Raw genomic sequence first — 25,015 nt, 5'->3', positions numbered from 1 at the left:
CTCTGGGATACAACTCTGGATTCTGCCGTGCTTAGCATCTCACGAGAAGGCACGTGGCAACATCTGCTGGGCCCTGCATCTCTAAATGTCTGGGTCTTTATTGGCTCTGTCAGCTTTGAAGCAGTTGTTCTCCAAGCATCTGCATCTGCTCTGAGATTTCACCAAAAATCTTTTTAAAAGACTTTTTAAACCAATTTAGGCCCACCTTGAATGGGTGGAGTCACATCTCCACCTAACTGACAGGTCATGCCCACAACTGGGCACATCACATCTCCATGGAAATCTCCACCCTACTGTTATTGAATCAGAATTAAAAGAAATGGCTGCCCCCACAAGATTGGATCTGGGTTAAAACATGGCTTTTCTGGGGTACATAATAGCTCCAAACCTGTATACCACCCCTGAGAATTTTGGGACCACCTACACTGGTGAGGAGCCCCAAGTGCCTTCTGAGGCTGCTCCCAGAACTTGACTTCCAAATTCAGGCAGCAGCCCATTGTTCCTGAGGCAATCACTACCAACATTCCAGTTTTATTGCTTTTGACTAGCATCATGGTAAGCCTCACGATGACTGAAATCCTCTTCTAGAATTTGGCAGTTTAGGGTCCTGCTGGTAAAGAACCCTCAAGGATTGGTTTTCTGGAGTTTATTATATAGCAAGAGAGCTCATATTCAGGATATTAATCACCCTCATTCACATTTTTGAGCAATTTACCCTTCTAGTTGCCTGAGCAAGAGTGTTCTACCAGAAATAAAAGCATATTGAATACACACACACACACACACACACACACTCCAATCCCTGGTAGTCCACTGTTAAACTAGTCCGTATGATAGAAATCGCTTCCCTGGCAAACTGGATATTGTTTTACCTCAATATTTACTAGGCCTCATTAAGGAATAAACTGCTTGGATATATGGTTTCAGCCCTAGTCTACTCATCAATGACAGAACTAGGCATTCTGAGGGGATCTGAAAACCAGGGTTGGAGAAGTGATGGCTGTGTGGCACTACTGGTCAATAAATCCAGCATCTACTGCAGTAGCAGGTGTATAACTGGAGTTCAGTTAACATTTGTTGAATGAATCAAACTGTGGATAACATGCTAATTAAAATAGTAAACAAATGTATCCAAAAATAAGACCTAATGGTACTGTGTGGTAATATTTTAGAATTAATCCAGGAGATATTGAACCCAAATCTCAATTTATGAGGCTAGTGTTATCTATTATGTGACATGTGTCTCTTTTCGGGAACAAGGCAAATAGCTTTTGTTTAATTTAACTCCACTAATTAAAAGTTTTATTCAAAATTTCTGTACCAATCTGATAAAACATTGGGAATCTGAACACATTTTTAGATAGGTGTTCTTTGACTTGCTCCCCAAAAAGGCCACTTTTGTGGTTTCATAGTTTACATTTGCTTTTTCATTGTGGTTGGAATGCAACAGATTGTATGAACAGTCAAATTAAGCATCTAGGACGCCATGTATGCACAAGAAAAGGACTTCAGCAAAATGTTGAAAATAAGAACATAAGGGAAATCTGACTGAGAAGTCAAAGGATTTTATTGGACAAAGTAGCATAAATTTTTATCTAAAGGAAGCAAATCAATGTTAGAACTTCTTTACCTGAGAAAAATTCTACTTCATCTATTAGCTGACACATACTACCTGTTAAAAGCAAAAAAGTCATCTAGTATCTACTTTGACTTGGTGACCACATCTTCTTTCACAGTATGACACTGTACTGGAAAAATTCCCAAACAGAAATCTGGCGTATGCAGTAAAGTTAACTGCCCATAGTTCTGCACATGAGTTTAACATTATTTATGTGCTTCAAGAAAAATAGTTTCAGACTTTTAACTTATATTGATAACTATATTTGTGCTTCAGAAAATGTTAAATCTGAACTACAATGAACATCTAAATAATAATCATTTTGGAAGTGGCCACAGATCTAGAATGGCATGAATGGCAGCAGAAAGAGGCAGGTCCTTTGCCAGATGGAGTGGTCAAGCACTCCACAACAGACTGTGCCAAAGGCCAAAGGGAAAATTATCTAATTAAGGATGTAGAAAGCAGCTGATGACCCTAGAGAAGATAGAAAAAGAAGTGCTGGTACCCAAAGGAGCAAAAAACCAAAGAACATTATTACATAGAAGAGGCAAATGATGACAGAGAGAATGAGCCAGCAGGGCATTCTTTTATTATGAAATATTTCAAACACAGAAAATTCCAGACAATAATAAAACTCTTGTATCCACCAGTTAGATTACCCAGTATTAAAATGGAGACATTTTCTTCTGAACGTTTAAGTGATAAAAAGTTGTATAACCAATTTAAAACTACTATGTACTCCTTCCCAATATTCTCATGAATTTAGTGTGAATCTTTTATGCAAGCAAGACCTTTTCTTGGGGAAGAGATGAATTTAGAGGAAAAAAAAAATAAAACCAACCAACCCAATGGAAAGGTACTAGGCAAGCAAAATGGAGGCATAAAAGGAACTCATTAATGAGAAAGCAGACAAATAAAAGGTTCTAACAAACAAAAACACAAGATGCTGGACTTTCTCTCCTAAGTCTAGCCTTCGCTGTTTTCTTTGTCATAAGTGTTTATCTCCGAGATACTGATTCTGAAAAAGAAAAATCAACTATCATTATGCCTTGTATAAATCTCAATCATAATGGTTCTTAATTTCTATTTTATGTATACACAAACCATACTTTCACTTTTAACTGAAATTACACATGTACGTCAGACCCGTAAGTTAAAAAATTATCACTATAAAAGTGCTATAGTGTGTACCTCCCCTTTACAAATAGAAAATATAGCTGTCTTCACTTCCTTGAAACATAAAAAATGTTTATTAACTTGTGTGCTGACAGGTACTTATCACTTCTGAACAACAGAATATAAAAAGTTTTATGTTCTCATCACAACATTCCTATTTTAGCAATTTTACAATTATTAACAAATGAAAACAAATTTCTCCAATAATGATGAAACATTTAAATAAATATTAAACATATTTTCTCCATCTCTAGGAAGAATAAATGAGAGACTAAATATTCAACTGTAATTTTACCACAATGAAGAGAGTATGTGTAAGCAACCATGTATGTAATTTTTTTCTTATAATATAGCCAGTTGGTTTCATGGGACTTTGTCTAATCTAAAGATACTGTAGCACAGTATAGAGGTAGCAACAGCAAGGGGAAATAGAGAGAACTCAGCTGTGAGTCGGAAGACCCATTTTCTAGTCTGTGTGTGTGATTTTGGGCAAACCATTTAAGCTTTCTGAGTCTCAGCTTCTTTATCAATAAAATGGATTTATTTTTTCACGAGTGTTGAGGAAATTAAATGTGTGACAAGAGTGAAAGTGCTTTGTAAATTAGGCATGACCCAAATATAAGGTATTATTACATTTCAAATGTAGATATACATTTGTCCCTACAGTAGTCGGCCAGCTCAACTACTCTGCTTCAAATCAAGTTTTATGTTTTAAAAGCTATTAAATCCTGCCTTCAATCTACCTCAAAACAACAGAAAATATAGGCTTCATCTGAAATTGTGTGTGTAAGCACTCTCAATATCCTTTTAAAGAAGGCATAGTATACAGATAAAAAGATAAAATAAAAGCACATAACATGTTAAGCAACTTGATTAAAAATATATGGTGATTTGGTGCTAGAAACAGAATTCAGAAATTCACATCACTGCATGTACTTTTAATCTGTGAAGGTACCTTAAAATTTCCATCAAATTTAAGATTCTAAACACAAGTACACAAAGCAGCAATAACTGAAGGAACTGAAAATTGTAACTGCAACAATTATCAATATTTATTTTAAAAAAACCCAAATTTTGTAAAGGAGATAAGTCACGAAAATCAAAACTGCTGATTCTACATTAATAACATTTAGCTTAGAACTCAGCTGTACTTTCTTAAAGCAAAAACAAAACAGCATATGACTACATGCAGAATGTTTTAACACAGAGGTCCCTACTTGAAAGTTACCATGTTCCTTGGAGACCCACTAAATGAGCAACATAACCCTGGAGCTATTTCCAAACAGTCCTGTATAAACTGCACTTTAGCCAACAAGAATGCACACATTAAATAAATCGAAGTTCCTTTGCTTTTGGCTGGGATTATATCAATTCAAAGTGGTAAGAAGTACAATTTAATTTTGATCAGATGTTCCAATTGGCTACTGATCACACAGTAATTTCTGAGGTCCATATTAGGACAAAGTTTCCAGATAGTAAAAAAGAGTAGGGAAATATTAGTTTAAAACTCACCAATAGGTTCTTCAAACACTAGAATCACCAAAGCCAAAGAAGGGACTATGTTATTTGTTTTTTATAAATGAAATATACTATCAGTGCAACTTACTTTACATTCTTTGCCCCTTATAACCTCTTTACACAAAGTGCTAAACATTTTTATAGGACTGTAAGTGTTAGTTTCAAATCCTGACACACAGAATTAAGGCTAAGCTTTACTTCAAAACAATTTTTTACTTCACAACAATTTTTTTTTTTAATTATCACCGTAATAGTTGATTCAGGTAAGAATCATTAATGGACTCTAAATATGTTGGGGGAACAGAATATAGAAAAATCTGTCAGACACCATCTTAGTTTATTTTGAAAAAATTCAAACCTATAGAAAAGTTATAAAAGTAGTACAATGAAAATCCTTAGTCCCTTTACCGGGATTCACCAATTATTAACATTTGGTCACATTTGCAATATCTCTTTCTTTCTACATACGCACATGTGTATATATATTTTTCTAAAGCACTAGAAAATTACTTTAGGACATCCTGGCACTACTAAATATTCAATATGGACCTTAAGAACGAAGGCATTTTCCTACATAACCACAGCATACTCAGGAAGATTTTCAACAGTACAAAATAATCTAATATGCAATCCATATTCTGTATTTCTCAATATCCTAATATTAATACCACCATTATTTCTAATCCAGGACCCAATCTAGGATCATGTATTACATATGGCTGTTAGGTGTTTTTTTAGGTAGTTTTAATCTAAAAGAGTTCTCCAGCCTTCTATTTTATGAAACTGACATTTTTGCAGAGACCAAGCCAGTCGTCTTACAGAATATCCCTATGTTTAGCATACATTCAACAGCATGGCTGAACCTCACAATGTTAGTATCGGGAGAAAGAATACATAAAGTTAAAAAACAGGCCCAAAATAGTGTTGAAAATTAGGAAAGTGGTTACTTTTGAGGAAAAAGGAGTTGTCTAATTGTTTCCTCATCATTAAAGTTCAATATTTTGGAAAAATTACTACATATGGAGTAACAGGTCAACAGTGTATGATGACATCAGGAGGAAAGGCAATGATGTCAGTTTGTCCTAATTTTGACGAAGTTGAATTTGATTATTCAATTAGAATGGTGTCTCATCATTTTTACAAGCCCCCTACATATGAATAACATAAGCATTCTCAAAATCAAACAAAAATAAGCACAGATTGTTGCAACCTCAAGCCCCTGGGCTCAGTTCCTCTAGCAGTGCCAAAGGAAGACTATAAATAAAACCGAGAAAGACAAGCAAAAACATTATAACCAACCTTGGATCATTAGATCAAAAAACAGAGTAGTCTTACAACAGGTTTCATGCAATTAGATCTATCCTGACAATATGGAGATAGTCTTTATTGATGGTTAGAGAAGTGGCAAATAACATCAATTTAACTTACTTAACTTTTTAACAGTTTTTTCATTTCAATGAATTTATTTTGATTGGTTGGATTATTTAAGAGGAAGAGAAGAATCCGTTCATGTTTCTCAATCTGTGGGGGGGGGGAAAGAAACAGCATTATTTAATTTCTAAACATGTTAGGAGTATGATTTCACTTAAAGGAAACTTTACCCACTTGTTTCTGCAACTCTGTGCAACAGCAACTCATCCTGTACGTTTCTTCTAAAAACAAATACAAAAGGCCATTAGGTAACATAATATAAATGATAAAAAAAGGTATACTTGGAGTCTCCACATATACACATCTGTCCCTCAAGCTGGATTTCATCTACAAAAGGTTTAATTTATTAACTTTTTATCTGTACTTTGATATTAGCAATTATTACAATGTCCTGGGTTGAGTTTTACCAAATGAACATGCTACTTTCCAAAGTATTAAGTCTTGTGACTATCATTCATATATATATATATATATATATATATACACACACACACATATATGGGAAATTTTATTTTTGATTGAGGGGTGGTATACCAAAAAAAAAAACCTTATGAAGTTACAGTAAGATCCAATCTCAATTACAGGATTTCTCTCACTGTGCTCGGATCAAAAATAAGTTGGAGGTAAGGCATTTGCAGCCCGCTTACCATTTCTAAGGCTCTCAGAGTCAAGTCTAACAACCATGCTACTCAAGCCTGACCTAAGGAAAATGTGGAATGGGAGAATTTCCATGAAGCGAGGGGGGGAGCAATGTTAACCAAAGTGCTACCATCTCATTTCTAAAGGAAGAGGAAGGGGGAATGTGGCCACAAGTAGTTAGGAAAGATCAGATTAATTAAGTTGAATTACATCTGTTTATTAATTAAACTTGAAAAAATACCTTTATTTAAAGCACTTTGCTTTTTAGATGTGATGGTTTTTGCCAGACCATATACCACCATCTTATCAGCTACATTTACAGAGCCATTCTCAGAACATTTCTCAACCGACACCATATGGACGTTCTTAATAATTCCTTTTACAGAAAGCATTACATTCTGATCCAAAATGAAATTTTTTAGTAGCTCTATTATTAACTGAGAACAGCTTCCATTCAATTCTATTAGCCCTGGAAAAAAAAGTGAATATTACAGTTAATCTTCAAGTCCATTTAAATAAAATAATACTTATATAAAATACCTAATCTTAGAACAATAAGCAAAATGTATTCTGATTTTAGTTAGGTTTAGATAACTTTGATGTATTACTTGCTGGAATATTCAGAAAAATCAAACCTAATAAATATTTACTGATCATTACTAAGTGTCAAGCACTAATCTAGGTCTAGAAGGCATACAGTAGGCACTTCTGCCCTACTGGATATACATTCCAATGAGAGAACTGAACAATAAATAAAGACAATTTTTCAGTTCTTTCTGAGTCAAAACCAAAGCAGACTATGAGGCAGTTAGTGTGATACTATCTGCCAGGAACTCTGGGAAAAGAAACCGAGAGAAATAGGAAAAAGCTACTTTAGCATTTTAGTTCACTTTCTTCAAATTCCAACTAAAGAGTCAAATATATACATAGATTTAGGAAACACAGTAAGGTAGCCAAAGATAGTGTCATTTGAATGCTTTGAGTCTCTAATGAGAACGCCGTGACAGAGCAGCAAGACCCAGAGGAAAGGTGAGAAGACCCCAGAATTCACATCTAGGCTCTGCCACTTACTAGCATTGTAATCTGGAACAAAACAGAATCGTTTAACCTGAATGCTCTGAAACTAATCTGTAAAACAAAGATACACTAACTGAATATAGATTTTGTGAGAACTGAAAATAAAAGATATGAAATTATTTTGTATACTCTGTTTAATATTTAGAAATTTGGGAAAAGTTAAATGAAATATCCTTCTCATTCAGACTTGAATTATGAAAGAAAACAGAAAAATAAAATCCTACAAACACCCAAATAGAAATTGTTAAGTGACTTAATTGTCTACCTTCAAATGAACATTTAATAATTTGGAAAGGGAGCTCCAGGTGGCTGGCAGTGATTGGCTGCACTCTGGAAAGAGGCAGAGTTTCGATGTTTCCATAGTCCGCATAGAGCACTCTCACATCAGCATCTGATGCACTCAGAACAATGGCACGGTACCAGAAATCATCACCTGAAAACATGGTGGAATCTCAGGTAAGATGTTACATTCAACGGTCCCTCCTCTTGAATAAGGTAGTCATTCACAGTTGCATTTACATCACTTGAAAATTCATGCCAAGATTTCTTATTAAAGATTCCAGAGCAAATATAAACATACACTTCTATTCTCTCCCAAATACTACTAAAATGACAATAATGGGATTAATAAGAAAAAGTCATACACCAAAAGCACAAGCAACAAAAGGAAAAATAGATAACTGTGACTTTAAAAAAAGCAAAGGACTTTGTCATGAAACTAAAAAGACAACCTACAAAACGGGAGAAAATATCTGAAAACTACATATCCAGTAAGGGTTTAAGATATAGAATATACAAAGAAATCCTACACCTCAACAACAAAAGGATAAACAATCTAATTAGGTAAATAGGAAAAAGACTTGAAGAGACATTTCCCCAAAGAATGGAGAACAAGCACATGAAAAGATGCTCAACATCATGAACTATTAGGAGATGCAAATCGAAACCACGAGATACCGTTTCAGATCCACTAGAATGATTACTATTTAAAACATACACGCACACAAAATAAGTGTTGGAGAGAATGTAGAGAAACAAGAACACTCCCACATTGTTGGTGGAAATGTAAAATGGTGCAGCCACTACGGAAAAAAGTTTGGTGGTTCCTCAGGAAGTTAAGTATAGAATTACCATATGACCCGGCAATCCCACTTCTTGGTATATACTCAAAGAATTGAAACCAGGGACTAGAACAGGTATCTGGACACCGATGTTCATAGTGGCCTTATTCAAAATTGGCAAAAAGTTGGGAGTAACTCAAGTGTCCATCAACAGATAAATGGATCAACAAAATGTGGTATATACATACAATGGACAATTATTTAACCTTAAAAAGGAATGTAGTTCTGATACCTGTGACATCATGGGAGAACCCTGGAGATATAATGCTTTGAGTGAAAAAATTCTGATAAGAACAAATATTATATGATCTCATTGAACAAAATGATTAAGAACAAGCAAATTCAGAGTCAGGAACTAAAATACAGGCTACCAGGGGCTGGGGTGGAGGTAGAGAATGGAGAGTTAATGCTTAATTAGTACAGTTTCTGTTTGGGATGATGGAAAAGTTTAAGTAATAGACAGTGGTGATGGCAGCAAAATACTGTGGATGTAATTAATTACAGTAATACACCCTGAATTATACATTTTAATATAGTTAAAAGGGGTAAATTTTAGGTTGTATACATGTCACTAAAATGAAAAATTTTAAAAACTATAGGATCAAAATACACACAGTGAACCCTAATGTAAATTATGGACTATATTAGTAGTATAATTATAACAATATTGTTTCATCAATTGCAATAAACCACACTAATGCAAGGTGTTAACAGGGAAAACTATGTGTGGGGGTGGGGGGTAATATGAGAACTCTAATTAAAAAAAAGTTTATGTATGTAAATAAAAAAAGGCATAAACCACAAGGACAGAGAAAAAGAGAGGAGACACTGTAATTTTGAAAGGTGGAAAGTAGATGCCATGAAGGGAAATAACTTAGCAGAGCCAAGATAGCAGAATCAGAGTTGGCTGTGGGGAAAGTCACCCAACCCCTAAGACTCAAAATTGGTGCCACCCATTCACATATAGGAGTCAAATTGGAGCTGAAAATGAGGGAATATACTTTCTTAAAATGAAGAAAATAAAGGAAACAGAGTTACTACCAAGACATCTGTATGGACTTTAGTTTACAAACTCATTTACATCTAGTATCTATTTTTTTTCAATCTACTAAATTTATTTAATTTTTTTATTTTTTAAAATACCAATAAACACCAAACAAACACAAACATTGTTAACTTTTGATTGTTCCATTCTGCATATATAATCAGTAATTCACAGTATCATCACATAGTTGCATATTCATCATCATGATCATTTCTTGGAACATTTGCATCTATTAAGAAAAAGAAATAAAAAGAAAACAGAAAAAAATTCATGCATACCATAGCCCTTACCCCTTCCCTTCATTGATCACTAGCATTTCAATCCAAATTTATTTTAACATTTGTTTCCCCTATTATTTATATTTATTCCATATGTTTTACTCGTCTGTTGGTAAGGCTGGTAAAGGAGCATCAGACACAAGGGTTTTCACAATCACACAGTCACATTGTGAAAGCTATATCATTATACAATCATCTTTGAGAAACATGGCTACTGGAGCACAGCTCTACATTTTCAGGCAGTTCCCTCCAGCCTCTCCATTACATCTTGACTAACAAGGTAATAACCTATTTAATGCATAAGAATAACCTCCAGGATAACCTCTCCACTCTGGAGTCTCTCAGCCATTGACACTTTATTTTGTCTCATTTCTTTTCCCCCTTTTGGTCGAGAAGGTTTTCTCAATCCCTTGATGCTGAGTCTCAGCTCATTCTAGGATTTCTGTCCCATGTTGCCAGGAAGGTCCACACCCCTGGGAGTCATGTCCCACGTAGACAGGGGGAAGGTGATGAGTTTGCTTGTGTTGGCTAGAGGGAAAGGCCACATCTGAGCAACAAAAGAGGTTCTCCTGGGGGTGACTCTTAGGCCTAATTTTAAGTAGGCTTAGCCTATCCTTTGCGGGGTTAAGTTTCATATGACCAATTCCCAAGACTGGAGGCTCAGCCTATAGCTTTGGCTGTCTGCACTGCTTGTGAGAATATCAAGAATTCAACTTAGGAAAGTTGAGTTTTCCCCCTTTCTCACTATTCCCTGAAAGGGACTTTGCAAATACTTTTTAATTTACTGTTCAAATCACTCTGGGATTTATCGGGGCATCACTCTGGACAAGCCAATAAAATCTCACATACTACTCAAGGTTCCATGTACTTATGGTATTCAATTAAGCTGTCTACATAAGTTATATTAGGAAATGCACTAGTCAAAATATAAATTCTGTACCAAATAAGCATTTTTTGCTTTAGTCTCACACATAAGTTAAAATTTTAAAATATTAATTACCATCTATTTTCGGCACCCTGCAGTAATGACATTCCTTTGTTCTTCCTCAGTGCAAAAACATTTTTAAAATTTGGAGTATCTATTTTTAAAGTTGCTAAAAAGCATGAGCAGTTTTATGTTCACATGTTCTACTTAAGCTTAGAAACCCTTCACCTTTGCAGCCCACTGCTCCTACAAAAGAGCAGAAGACTAGCAGTTTCATCTCCAGAGATAGTAAATCTGAGATCATGAGCTGGGATCATGTGGCAGAGTAGAGCACGATCAGCTTGCTGAAAGCACTGTCAGGCAAGCTATGCACTCCAGGCAGGAGACAACCATCCTAAGTGAAAAAAACACCTTGATACCAACCTGAGGAACCCGTGATATGGCAGAATCAGATCATCCTACAGTGAAGGCCACAATTGGACAAGAAATGTAATGTCTACACACAAAGAATCACCCAATTAACTTTTTATCATCCCATCTTAAATAAATGAACAGCAAAAGATCACTAGATATTTGAAGAAAGTCTCTAACATGAGAAGAGAGAACAGACAACAGCATAGGGACTCAAGGAAACCAAGGAAGGAAAAGTCAACAAAAACTTAAAGAATGATATTACCGTCACTGAAACAAGAACAAGATGGTATTAGGAAAAACACTCACGACAAGCTGAATGGTAAAACTGAGGAAATTGCCTTAAAAACAGAAAAAAAGTGAAAGAAAAAAGGAAATTTTAGTAGATGTGATCTAACAGAAAATGAAAGAAGGGAACAAAAGCATTAACTCAGGGAAATTTCTCACAACTGAAGCTTGTCAATTCCTAAACTGAAAGGGCCCACAAAATGAGTGCCCAGCACAACAATGGAAAGAAAACAATGAAGCACATCATAAATTACAAAATACAGGAGATAAAGAGGATACTAAAAGTTCCAGAAAGGAAAAAAAAACAACTACGAAGACTGGACAATATGAATGACATCTACCTTTTGGCCAGCAACACCAATGGCGAAAATAAAAGATTGTTATCAAAATTTTAAAGGGAGGATACTATTTTTTGGGCAACAGACTGAGAACATTTTAACATCTACAGTTAGCAAGGGGACAGTGAAACTTGCCCGCTCACAAACTCCTAGCACATATGGACGTTTAAGATGTTCAAAGAGCAGTATGTTCCCAGAACTTATAAAACAAGCTACATCTTTTGACTCGGGTATTCAATTACTGATAATTCACCCTAAAGTATTTAAGTCAGTAACTAGAATTGCTACCCAAAGAATATTCACTGCATATTATTTATATTAGCAAAAGAAATCTGTCAACATGAAATATTAAAACAACAGGAGAATGGTCAAAATATATCCAATTCAATGAGTCTGATTCCCTGAAGGATTTCATTCTGCTTTCAGTTACTTACATGCATGGAGCTCTACAAAGTATTTGCGCACTCTCATATATAAATAAAATACTGATCCATCATAACAGCATCAAGAGTTGGTTATCTGTAAGTACTGACAAACTTCTAGACATCTAATTATATCATTGCCTAAAACTAAACTTCAGCTGGGAAATAGAGAAAAGCTGAATAATCATCCATCCAATACATAATTTCAACCCATAACCTTGCTTTTCTTAATTTTCCCAATGAAATGAAGTATAGATAGATAATAAATTCTACATGATCTCATGTAGAAGAAAAGAGAAAAGACATTTTACCTTTAACACAAAAGAACCTTACTTGTGTATTTGGCACAACATGCATCTCCAATTCTTGGTCTATAGGACGGGTGACTTTTCTGGGCATTGCAGTATTCTAACAATTCAGCTGTCAATATACACAGTTTTTCTTGGTCTTCTAAAACATACAAAAGCAGTGTTTTTGAAGAAATACTATTGCTATTATTTACAACAGTATACCAAAGAACGTCAAGTCTAATCAAGAAAAAACGCTTTGTGTATTTAAAATATACAATTTTATTTTTAAAAAAAATTTATCACTAGTGGTTACCTTTTGTGTAAGGACGCAATACTGGAAGGGCATGTGAGTAAAGTCTCTGGTGTGTTAATTTTTTTTTATAGAGTGGTTATACAAGTGTGCTCACTTTCTGTAACTTATTAAGTAGAACGATCCTCAATAGTACTTCCAAATTCATTGTACTACATGTACTTGCCAGGACAGAATAACCCTAAATCCCTGCTTTCTACTATACAGACTAAAGAGGATTATTTGTAATACCAGAGGTAAATTTAATAGCAATTATTGGTATTACATAATTCTAAGGATGACAACTGGAAAAAAAACTAATTTTCTGATCTTAAAGTGCCTACAAATTAAATAGATGCCATCCAACTTGCATTTGCTCACTACAAAGATAAACTCAAATACACAGAAAAATTTTCTTAATTGTCAATTTCCATGAGATAAAAAAGGAAAATTAAAAGTCAATTTTTTAGATGCTACTTTTCTTTGTCATTAGGTCCAGTGTAAAAACTTTCTCTAAGATTCAGTAAAATTATGATTGTGGACTGATTACAAAGTAGTCTTTCAATATGTCTAAAATGGTTTAATTTAAATTCTCTCAAAAATTATTGTGAGGTTAGCTTAGTAAATACAATTCAATACAGATATGTCTTTAAACAAAAAAACTATACAATAATTAATAACTGTTTTATTATAAAAAGCTGTAGATGATCAAGACTGGGTTAAGTAGATCCCTAAGTAGGTAATGACTACAGACATTCCTGCAGTTCACATTTGTATTTGTCTTAAGTATTCAATCAATTAATGATTCTTTCTTAAGATGTCTAGTGAAATAAAAGCTATCACCATCTTCTTCCCACTCTATTTCCTCAGGAGTTCAAGGTAAGTGCTTTCACTATACAGTTAAAAAAAAAAAAAAGAGCATAGAGACAGAAATTAGAGCATGCAATGAGGTGCAGGGCAGAAGGAATGTGGAATTAATGTACAATGGGTATAAGATTTCTGTTTAAGGAGATGGGAAAATTTTAGTAACAGAAGGTGGTAAGAATACTGTAATACTATGAATGTGATTAATTCAACTGAATGATATGCTTTAGAGAGGTTGAGATGGGAAAGTTAATATTGCACATATGCTTCCACCAAAAAAAAAAAAAAAAAGAAAGGTCAATTAAAGAGAAAATGACAATTAAATGCAATTCATGACCCTGGATGGGATCTAGTGAGGGAGAAGAGGTTCAAAGGGACATTGGGACATATGAAGAAAACGGAAAATAGATGGTAAGCTTTATACCAATGATAAAGTTCTTGACCTTGATAACTGCACTTTTAAGGTGGTTATGTAAGTGTATATCCTTGTTCGTCGGAAATGTACATGGCAGCATTAAGTGTTCAAGGAGCAAGCATGATGTATACAACCTATACTCGTGTTCAGAGAACGGACTGATAAATGGATTGACAGACAGGCAGAGAGATAAACAGAATGACAGCAAATGTGGCAGTATGATAAAATTGGTGGAACTGGGTATGGGGTGGGGGGTTAGGGGTATGCTGGAGTTCTCTCTATGGAGTTTGTATTATTTCTGTATCTGCCCTGAAAGGGAAAGAATTTTGAAAAAAAAATTAATGACATTTAAAACATGAGCATAAATATGTCTTCGATTTTGGTTTCCTACCTGACATCTCATTTGGTAAAGCATAGAACAAATTTGGGTTTATGATTTCTAATATGCTTGCTCGTACAGTTTTATTAATTGGCAACTGTACTGTCTTCCACTGCTCAGCTGAAGAGATGGCTGAAAATATACAAAACACAGGTCTCGAAGTGAAAAAGTCAAAATTTTGTAGTCTTTCCCAGTAATACATTTAATGTGATCAATAATTTCTTCACCAGCTACTGATTATCAACATATAGCCATTCGCAAAACAAAAATCTGTATTTTTCCCAAACAATCTAGTCAAGGGATTTTGTGTGCACTACAAAAAGTTGAGCTTATAACAAGAACCCTTCAACTTTCACACTCTTATAGTATATTCCATCTCTGTAGTATAGTTAATATAATTCTTAAAATTTGTTCAAACTTTAAGGAATATATATCTGTATAACACAAGCCTAGCTGATAAAAGTACTTTAAAATGAGTACAGTTATTTAATTAAATGATGTTTCACTAATATTAACTCACAATCTGTTACTAATCTATTTCTACAAGGTGTATTTCTACAAGAAAATTGTTTAATTTAGGATAAAAAATTTTTCACATCCTAAAAAACACAGCCTATAAAAACAAAGGATAACATAAACCTAAATTTTTTAAAAATGGTTAAAAAATGTTACCCTGAAGCTCCTGAGTGTCAATATGAAGATCACATTTATTCACAGGTCTGTTGTTTTGCAAGCCTTTAAATGGTGAACAGACATTTAAAACGAGATGTTCGTCAATCAGAACATCACTGATTATTCTGGGATAAGAAGTGGAAAGATCAGTGAGTTCAATTCCCACCCCGTTTTCAGTGATGTCAACAACTCTCGCTTGGAGTTTTACCCCTGCAACACACATCTGAAATCTTCCTATGGCTTCTTTAGTCCAATGCTGGTCTCTAGGCCGTATATCTGGAAAATAAGAACAGCATTAAAAACAATCCTGTACATAAGCTGCAGTTTTGCTTCAACAGTATCCAGAACTAGGTCACTGCCAAGTTTTGCATTCAGGTAAGCAACTCTGAGTATCATTTTCCAATATTCAACCAATAATCTACATTCTCCATGCCTGAGTTACAGATAATACATTTGCAAATATACTATCAGGGTTCTAGGAGGTTCAGGATCTTTCCTCCTTTATATCTTTACCTGGAATTTATCTAGCAGGCAGAAATAGGATTATTTCTTTTAGAATCTATTATGTTCTGTTACATACAAAATGATGGATTACCAATTATGCAGGTAATATGTGAACTTTTGTAGAAAAAGATAATTTCAAAATGTTATTTTAAACTATTGAAACCCAAAAGTATTTTTCTTGGCTAATTTTGGCCTTGTACACAATTATTAGCATAAAATAGTGATTCTCAAACTTAAGTTTGCATCTGAATCACCTAGAAGGCTTTGTTAAAACACAGATTGTGGAGTCCCACCCCCAGAGTTTCTAATTTAATAGGTCTGGGATGAGGACTGAGAATGTGTGCTTAAGAAATTCCTAGGTTGATACAATTGGTTTGGAGACCACATTTTATGAAATACTAACATAAAACATGGTAATTAAAAAGAAATAATCTGAAATATACTTACTGTAGAATAAGCAGAAAGAGGTAAGAGAAAAATTATAAAGCATCGATGCTTCTAGACATGACCACTATTAACATTTTGGTATCCTGCCTTCCACAATTTTTATCTTCAGATGGAGATGCACACATGCACATACACAGTTATTTCTTTTATAAAATAATTTTATAATAATGATAAATATTTTAAGTGTAACACCACCACACACTATTTTAAGAGCTTCATATTTTTTATATTTTAATGACTCTTTGAGCTGAGAAAGAGTCATCACTGTTTTCCAGATGAGGAAATGGAAGCACAGACTGTTTAAATAATTTGCCTAACATCTTGTTGCTAGTTTTCAGCAGAGCTGGTTCCTGAGTCTGAACTCTTAATCACAACGCTATCCACTATCCTACATCTCTGTAACAAACTTGCTTTCTTTACTTATGGTATGAACGAGTCTCCACACTAACAATGTATTTAACATTATTTTAATGACTGTGTAACAAACAACAGTAAATAATTATGGAACTTGCTGGGTGCCAGGCCCTGCCAAAATGTTCATTTAATCCTCACAACCACCCTATGAAATAGGCAGCATTATGATCCATTACACAGAGCACCATTTAACCAGTTCTCTATCATTGGCTATTTACATTGTTTTGCTAATATTAACTAGTATAGTGCTATTATTAACAGTATTTTAATCAATTTCTTTGTAGCTGACCTTTGTGCAATACCAAGGTTATTCCTTTGGGATAAATAACTTCAAGTAAAATTGCTAATCCTAAAGGTGTTATTATTTGAGCTCTTAAGGAACCCAGCACAGTAATTTCAAGACGGTTGTACTGATTTTTAACTCAAACTGCTTTCTTTTTTGTCATCAACACTGGGCATTTTGGTCCATGCCTTTAAAAATACATTTCTAAATCTTATAATATGAAGCAGAATCTTTTACGTTTCACAAAACATTAAATTACTGATATTAATACTTCAAAGTTTATGCATTCTACTAGAAGATAGCTGAGAAAATTTCTTATTCTGCACCATACCTACTAACCAGCACTGTATCCCTTGAAATGGAAGCTTTAAAAATTGTGATGAGATCATCTGAAGTTCACCTGCAGTAACTTCTTCAATGTTTCCATAATCAACAAAATGTACTTTAACATTTCCACTTGGTAAGATTTCCTTGATTAAAGCACGATACCAATTGCCATCACCTAGATTTAAGACAAAGTTTATAACATGGAATATTTCCCTTCTGTTAAGATTTAAAGTTTTTATCTTGAAAAAAGGGTCCTATGTCTAAAGTACGTAATAAATTTTCTCTCTTCCCAAGAACTTAAATTTTTCATTCAAAAATCTCTTCAATATCAAGAATTCTCACCATCTACTAATAAAGGGGTCAATTCAACAAGAGTGCTTAACAGTTATATATATATATATATATATATGCACCTAACACAGAGTCCCAAAACATATGAAATAAACGCTTGAAGAATTGAAGGGAGAAACAGACAATTCTACATTAATACGAGACTTTAATATACCCTCTTAATAATGGACAGAACATTTAGACAAAAGATCAATAAGGAAACAGAAGACTTGAACAATACTATAACAATCAGCTAGACCTAATAGGCATATATAGCATACTTCACCCAACAAGCTCTCTAGTGATAGGTTTCTTGACTAGGAGGGAGAAGATGAGGACAAAACTCAATTAAAGGAGCTTTACTGTGAAGCTATGCACAGGTGGGCTGATGCCTAAGTTGGTGACAGCCCTGAGCAGGGGAAGGAGTACAGCTTATATAGGATGGCTGAAAGGGATAGGGAAGGAGAAATAAATTTTCACCAAGTAGCATGGAATGAGAAATTGGCAGGCTAAGTAGGGAGTTAGAGCAAGCCTGTAGCTGCCAGGGCTGTTAACTACTGGAGGGTGGAGGTTGGATAAGGGGAGCTACTGTAGGCTACTGCCAGAGGGGGATGCGAAAATACTCATGTGACTGACAGGTGGGCTGGGGAAGGTTTAGCTTCATAAGGGGCTGGTCACATCATGGAAGAAGGAGTTCCGCCTAATATTTAGTGCACACGTATCATTCTCCAAGATAGACTATATGTTAAGTCACAAAATAAGTCTCAATAAATGTAAAAATATTGAAACCATATAAGGAATCTTTGGCCACAATGGAACGAAGCTAGAAATCAATAACAAGAGGGAGAATCAGAAAATTTTTTTAATGTATGGAAACTAAACAACATAGTCTGAAACAACCAACCGGTCAAAAAGAAATCACAAGAGAAAATTAGAAAATAACTTGAGTTGAAGGAAAAGGAAAACACAACATACCAAAACTTATTTGACACAAAAAAGTTTGTGCTGAGAGGGAAATTTATAGCTCTAAATGCTTAAGTTAAAAAAGAAGAAAGATCTCAAATGAGAATCCAAACCTCACAACTGCAGGATTCAGTTAAAGAAAAGCAAATCAAACCCAAAGTAAGCAGAAGACAGAGCAGAGATAAATGAAATAGTAAATAAAAAGCAGTTGAGAGAATCAACAAAACCAAAAGTTGGTTCTTTGAGAACATCAATAAAATCGACAAATCTTTAGACAGACGGTCAAAGAAATAAGAGTCAGGATGCAAATAACTAAAATTAGAAATGAAAGGGGGGACGGACATTATCACAGACCCTACAGAAATGAAAATAATTATATAAGAGGATACTACAAACAACTGTACACTAACAAATAAGATAATCTAGATAACAAATTAGACAACCTAGACTGAAACATACACACCACCTACATTTATTCAGGAAGATCTAGAAGAAAGAGAAAATCTCAATAGACCGAAAATAAGTAAAGGTATTGAATTAGTAATCAAAAACTCTCCCAATTAAAAAAAAGCCCAGGACCAAATGGCTTCACTGGTAAAGAATAAACACCAATTCTGCTCAAACTGTTCCAAAAAAACAGAAAAGGAGGAAACCCTTCCTAACATACCCTAATACCAAAGCCAGATAAAGATACCTTAAGAAATTGCAGATTGGGCCACGGTGGCTCAGCAGGCAAGAATGCTTGCCTGTCATGCCAGAGGACCCGGGTTCAATTCCCGGTGCCTGCCCATGTAAAAAAAAAAAGAAATTGCAGATTAATATCCCCTGGGAATACAGATGCAAAAAATCCTCAACAAAATACTGGCAAACCTAATCCAACAGCACATGAAAAGGAATAATCCTCTTGGATTATTCCAGGAACACAAGGATGTTAACAACAAAAGAAATTATATCACATTAATAGAATGAAGGATAAAAAAAACATGTGATCATCTGTATTGACACAGAAAAAGCACGTGATAAAATCCAAGATCCTGGGAGTATGGGTAGTTCAGTGGTAGAATGTTCACCTTCCATGTGGAAGACCCGGGTTCGATTCCTGGACCATGTATCCCACCCCTTTTACGATAAAATCCTTTTACGATAAAAACACTCAGAAAACTATGAATATAAGGAAACTTCCTCAACATGATAAAGGTCCTATATGAATAACCCACAGTTAACATTACAGTCAACAGTGAAAGGCTGAAAACTTTTGCCTCTAAGATCAGAACAAGACAAGGATGCCGACTATCACCACTGTTAGTCAACACTGTACTTGGAAGTTCTAGCCAGAGCATTTTGGTAGCATGCCAAAGAAAGAAATAAAAGTCATCTAAATTGGAAAGGAGGAAGTAAAACTATATTTATTTTCAGAAGACATGATTCCATATACAGAAATTCCTAAAAAATCCACAATAACTTCCAGAGCTATAAATGAATTTAGCAAAATGACAAGGTACAGGATCAATAAAAATTAGTAGCATTTTTATATCTTGGTAATGAACAATCTGAATAGAAATAAAGAAAAAAATCCACTTACAATAGCAACTAAAAGAATAGCATTATCTGGGAATAAATTTAACCAAGGATGTAAAGCATTTATACCAGAAAACTACAGAAATCAAAGAAGGCTTAAATAAATGGAAGGACATTCTGTGATTAGGGATTGGAAGACTAAATATTATTAGGTCAATCCTACCAAAAGCAATTTACAGATTCAACACATTCCCAATAAAAATTCTTTTAACAGTGATCTTTGCAGAAATAGAACAGTCAACCATCAAATGTATATGGAAGACTAAGGGGTCACAAATAGCCAAACTATCTTGAAAAAGAAGAATGAAGCTAGAGGACTCAACTTGCCAGTTTTAAAAAACACTACAAAGCTACAGTAATCAAAGTAACATGTTACTGGCACAAGGACAGACATTTAGGCCCAATGGAATGAAAGTGAAAATTCATAATAAACCCTCATATCAATGGCTAATTGATTCTTTTTTGCATGGCAGGCACCAGAAATCGAATTCAGGGCTCTGGCATGGCAGGAGAGAATTCTGCCATTGAGCCACCAGCACACTGCCCCCAACTGATTTTTGATAAAGGCATTAAGTACACTCAATGGGGAAAGAATAGTATCTTCAAGAAATGGTGCTAGGGAAACTGGCTATCCATATTGAAAAGAACGAAGGTGGACACCTACCTCACAACACATAAAAAAATTAACTCTAAATGGATCAAAGATTTAAATATGAGAACCAAAACTATATAAAACTCCTAGGAGAAAACGAAGAAGCATCTTTAGGACCTTGTAATAGGCAATGGTTTCTTAGATTTTACATCAAAAACATGAGCAAAAACTACAAAAATAGGTAAGTGGGAATTCATCAAGACATTAAAAAAAAACCCTACAGAATAGGAGAAAATAGTTGGAAACCACATATTCAACGAAGGTTTAATTTCTAGAACATACCAAGAACTCCTGCAATTCAACAACAGAAAGAAAAAAAAAAACCCAATTAAAAAATTGGCAAACAACAGACATTTCTCTAAGTACAATATACAAATGGCCAAGATGCACATGAAAAGACGTTCAATATCAATGGCCATTAAGGAAATGTAAATCATAATCATTCAGTGTTTCTCCTGATAACCTTGTACATGTGTATTTCATATACAATACTCATGAAGGAATCGTTTCACACACACTAGAATAGCTACTACTTAAAAAACAGAAAACAAGTGTTGGAAAGTATGTAGAGAAAGAGGAGCTCGATCATTTTTGATTGGAATGTAAAATGGTACATCCCCTGTGGAGAAGTTTAGGAGTTTCTGAGGAAGTACAGAATTACCAAATGACTAGGCAATTCTTCTTGGCATATATACCCAACAAGACCGAAAGTAGGGACTTGAAAAACACACTGGCTTTCACAGCGGCATAATTTGCAACTGCAAAAAGATGGAAGCAACCCAAGTGTGTCCATCAACTGATGAACAGATAAACAAAATGTGGTAGATACATACAATATTATTCAACCTTCATGATACATGTTCTGATTCATGTGACATGGAAGAACCTTGAAGATCTCAGGTTGAGTGAAATAGGCCCAACACAAGAGGACAAATATTGTATGATCTCACTGATAAAAACTATTTGAATAAGCATATTCACAGAGTCAGAAACCAGAATACAGGTTACCAAGGGCTGGAGTAGGGTTAGGGAATGGGGAGCTAGTGCTTAATTGGTATAGAGTTTCTGTTTGTAGCGATGGAAAAGTTTTGGTAACAGACAGTGGTGATAGTGGCATAACACTGAGAAGGTAATTAACTCCAATGAATTATGTATCTGACTGTGTTTAAAAGGGGAAATTTTAGGTTGTCTATTTCTTACTAGAATAAAATTTTTAAAAAACAATAGTACTTAAAACACAAATGAACTCTAATGTAAACCATGTATATATAGTTTAATATATGTTTCATTAATTGTAACCAAGTTACCATACTACTACAAACAGTTAATAATAGAGAAAATCTAGGGGAGGGATGCAGGAACTCTGTATTTTCTATGTGATTTTTGTGAAAATCTACAACTTCTCTACTAATGAAAAAATTTTAAAAAAGCATTCTCAAAATCCACTTTTGGAATATCTTTAAAAGTTTTTACAGCATCAAAATTTTACATCTGATATGAAGATTTCATTCACACCCTATCTAATAAACAGAATGTGAAAGTGACAGCTATTGTTTAATGAACTTTGACATATTTGTCAACTGGGAAGACTTATAATGCACACACCACTAAGAGACTTAAAATACTCTGGTTGTCCACTTGTTATTTGGCAAAATAATATAAGCATAAATAGAAGAAAAATTCTTGCAACGAAATGAAGGTATTTCATCAAACATATGTTTGAAATACACATGTACAAGGTGATCAGGAGAAACACTGAAAGTGCAGTCAGAAATCCTTCCCTTATCTATTTTATTAACAGAAATTTGGAATTAAATGCATTAAAGAAAATGTTTAACAAAGTCTAGGTGAGAAAGTATGATTTGGAGCTTTCTTGTGACAGAAAGAGAAGGAAAAATACAAGACATCAAGCCTTTATTTAATTGTAGTTGTGAAAAATATTTGCTTAAACATCAGGAAGAAAATACACACTAAAAATAAGGGTTGAATGTCAAGAAACTAAAGCTTTAATAAATCAAGATTACTACTAACTGCAACTTACCTGCAAAGAAAGCACAACAAGGTTGCCCTATTTCTGCCTTAAAACCATTAGGCAACTTCTGCTGGCAGTATTCTGATAGTGATTTATTTAAATCACTGAGTTTCTTTAAAGCTGAAAATAAAACACACACAGGGCTTACGATTTTAAATTATCCAAAATATAGATTTCCCTTTTAAGTCAGAAAATGCTCACACATTCCAGAAACAACCATTAAGTACATCAAATGATTTTCCCTTCTCCTTAATAAAATCTTAATTGGCCAAAAAGTTGTCATTAACTGAATATTCTCAATAAACCCCATACCGATGACTTGGCACCACCATCGGTGTACTAGAGCACGAGCTTTGCACGTAGACAAGGGAAAAGTGTGCAAGTCTGTTGTGAAAGAAAAGACATATAAAAGCTGTTCTGAAGAGTTTATATAGAATAAATGGGACACATAATATATGTGAAAGAATTTCAGAGAGGTAAGCTTGTGTGCCAGAACCTTAAAAAAATTTTTGAAGTGCAGCATATTTGATAGAAAAGGGTATTCCAAAAGGGAAAAACATCTCTGAGGCAAAATACAGAATTAGGCAGCTTTTAAAAAACACTTGGTGGGGAGCAGTTTGGCGAAGCAGAAAAGTACAGAGTCACTGCAAGAAACACCAGAGATGTGCTTAGACAGATTACAGACCTTGAGAGCTTTAAAATGCCCAGAAGAAAAGAGAAAAACAAATGTCTTCAAGTGACAAAGGTCCATTCAGAGAAATGGAATTAAATTAGATGGACTCTGAATTTTTTACATGTCAGATTAGCCAAAATAAAAAAAGGTTATTTTTTTTGGGTGGGCAACGGTGGCTCAGTGGCAGAATTCTCACCTGCCAGGCCGGAGACCCGGGTTCGTTTCCCGGAGCCTGTCCATGTTAAAAAAAAAAAAAAAAAAAAGTTTATTTTAAAAAATTAAACTTTGGAAATAGTATGAGAATAGACGATTATACTGATGATAGAAATGAGGCTGGCCAATTTCTATGAAGGATACTCCCTCTCAAAATCATAAGCACAAATATCCTTTTTCACCTATTATAATTTTAGGAATTTGTTTCAAGGATATAATATACTCTCAGATGTGGAAAATCCGAGTACAAGAATTATTTTAGTAACAAAACTTTGGAAACACAAACTCCTTATTTGTTCACACCTAGGTTTATTAAATTAGGATAAATCCATACAGTGAAATACCACAACACCACTAAAAAGAAGAGAATAAACAGTAATGTGGTCTCCTGGATTGGATCCTGGAATCAAAAAAGGACATTAGTGGCAGATCTTGTGACATCTGATGAAAGTTGGAGTTCAGATAATAATAATGTACAACAAATGAAAATAATGTTGACTTCTTAGCTATAACAAATGTATCACGATTATGCAAGATGTTAATAAATAGAGAAAGTTAGGTGAGAAGCATAGGTGAACTCCCTGGAGCATCTTTACAACTTTTTCCATAAATCTAAAATTATTCCAGAATAGTAAGTGTATTAAACAAAGGATGAAGAAAGCATTATGTAAAATGACATCCAAGATATAAAGTGGAAGGGGAAGAACAAAGTGTAGAAAGTAGTTACATTATTTTATCATTTAGAAAAGGAAGGTACACACTCATACAAGCAAATGTCCAGAGTACCTCTGGAAGGATAGTCCAGAAAAGTGAGAAGAGGAGCAGTAATTTAGGAAACTGAAAAGAAGAACTGGGAAACTTACTTTCCACTATATACTCTTTTTTAACATTTGAATTTTATACCATACGGTTGTATAATCACCTATGAAAATAAATAAAAGGGAACTTTAAAATTTGTATTTTATTCTGTATAAAATAGTGGCCTCCAGATGATTCTGAATGAAGAGATGACAGAGCTTCCAACTTAAGGGCCTATATTTAGTTACGTAGTTTTTAATGTCTTCATATGAATGTGAGAGAAAAAACAAGACTTAGAAAATGGCTCAAGTGAAAAACAAAATACAAACTGTGGGGATGTAGAGCAACCGAAGTCTCTAACATTCATTGACAAAAGGTGAAAAACTACATATCCTGTATGACCCCATAATCTTTACAACTTTTTCCATAAATCTAAAATTATTCCAGAATAATAAGTGTATTAAAACAAAGGATGAAGAAAGCATTATGTAAAATGACATCCAGATATTAAGTGGAAGGGGAAGAGCAAAGTGTAGAAATACATCTAGGTATGTATTCAATGGAAATGTGTGCACACACACATACATACACATGATTTTTTAAAG

The 25,015-nt window shown here is 34.3% G+C and overlaps 1 protein-coding gene across 1 annotated transcript in view; it reads right to left on the bottom strand.

The window, feature by feature from the left end:
* Nucleotides 1-2,170: 2,170 nt before the first annotated feature.
* The window catches only part of TDRD1 (tudor domain containing 1), an 80,173-nt gene continuing 57,328 nt past the window's right edge, over nucleotides 2,171-25,015 (bottom strand). Inside the window, exons 17-26 of the mRNA XM_077126092.1 lie at nucleotides 22,736-22,846; nucleotides 17,245-17,346; nucleotides 15,197-15,472; nucleotides 14,537-14,656; nucleotides 12,621-12,737; nucleotides 7,725-7,892; nucleotides 6,624-6,851; nucleotides 5,918-5,964; nucleotides 5,746-5,833; nucleotides 2,171-2,636 (exon numbers count right to left, since the gene is read on the bottom strand). Of these exons, the coding sequence (XP_076982207.1) occupies nucleotides 2,617-2,636; nucleotides 5,746-5,833; nucleotides 5,918-5,964; nucleotides 6,624-6,851; nucleotides 7,725-7,892; nucleotides 12,621-12,737; nucleotides 14,537-14,656; nucleotides 15,197-15,472; nucleotides 17,245-17,346; nucleotides 22,736-22,846 (1,277 nt within the window). The 3' untranslated portion in view covers nucleotides 2,171-2,616. The remainder of the gene's footprint in view (nucleotides 2,637-5,745; nucleotides 5,834-5,917; nucleotides 5,965-6,623; nucleotides 6,852-7,724; nucleotides 7,893-12,620; nucleotides 12,738-14,536; nucleotides 14,657-15,196; nucleotides 15,473-17,244; nucleotides 17,347-22,735; nucleotides 22,847-25,015) is intronic.

This window comes from Tamandua tetradactyla, chromosome 13, assembly GCF_023851605.1.
Source record: "Tamandua tetradactyla isolate mTamTet1 chromosome 13, mTamTet1.pri, whole genome shotgun sequence".
Classification (NCBI taxonomy): Eukaryota; Metazoa; Chordata; class Mammalia; order Pilosa; family Myrmecophagidae; genus Tamandua; species Tamandua tetradactyla.
This window is presented reverse-complemented; position numbering and strand designations above follow the sequence as displayed.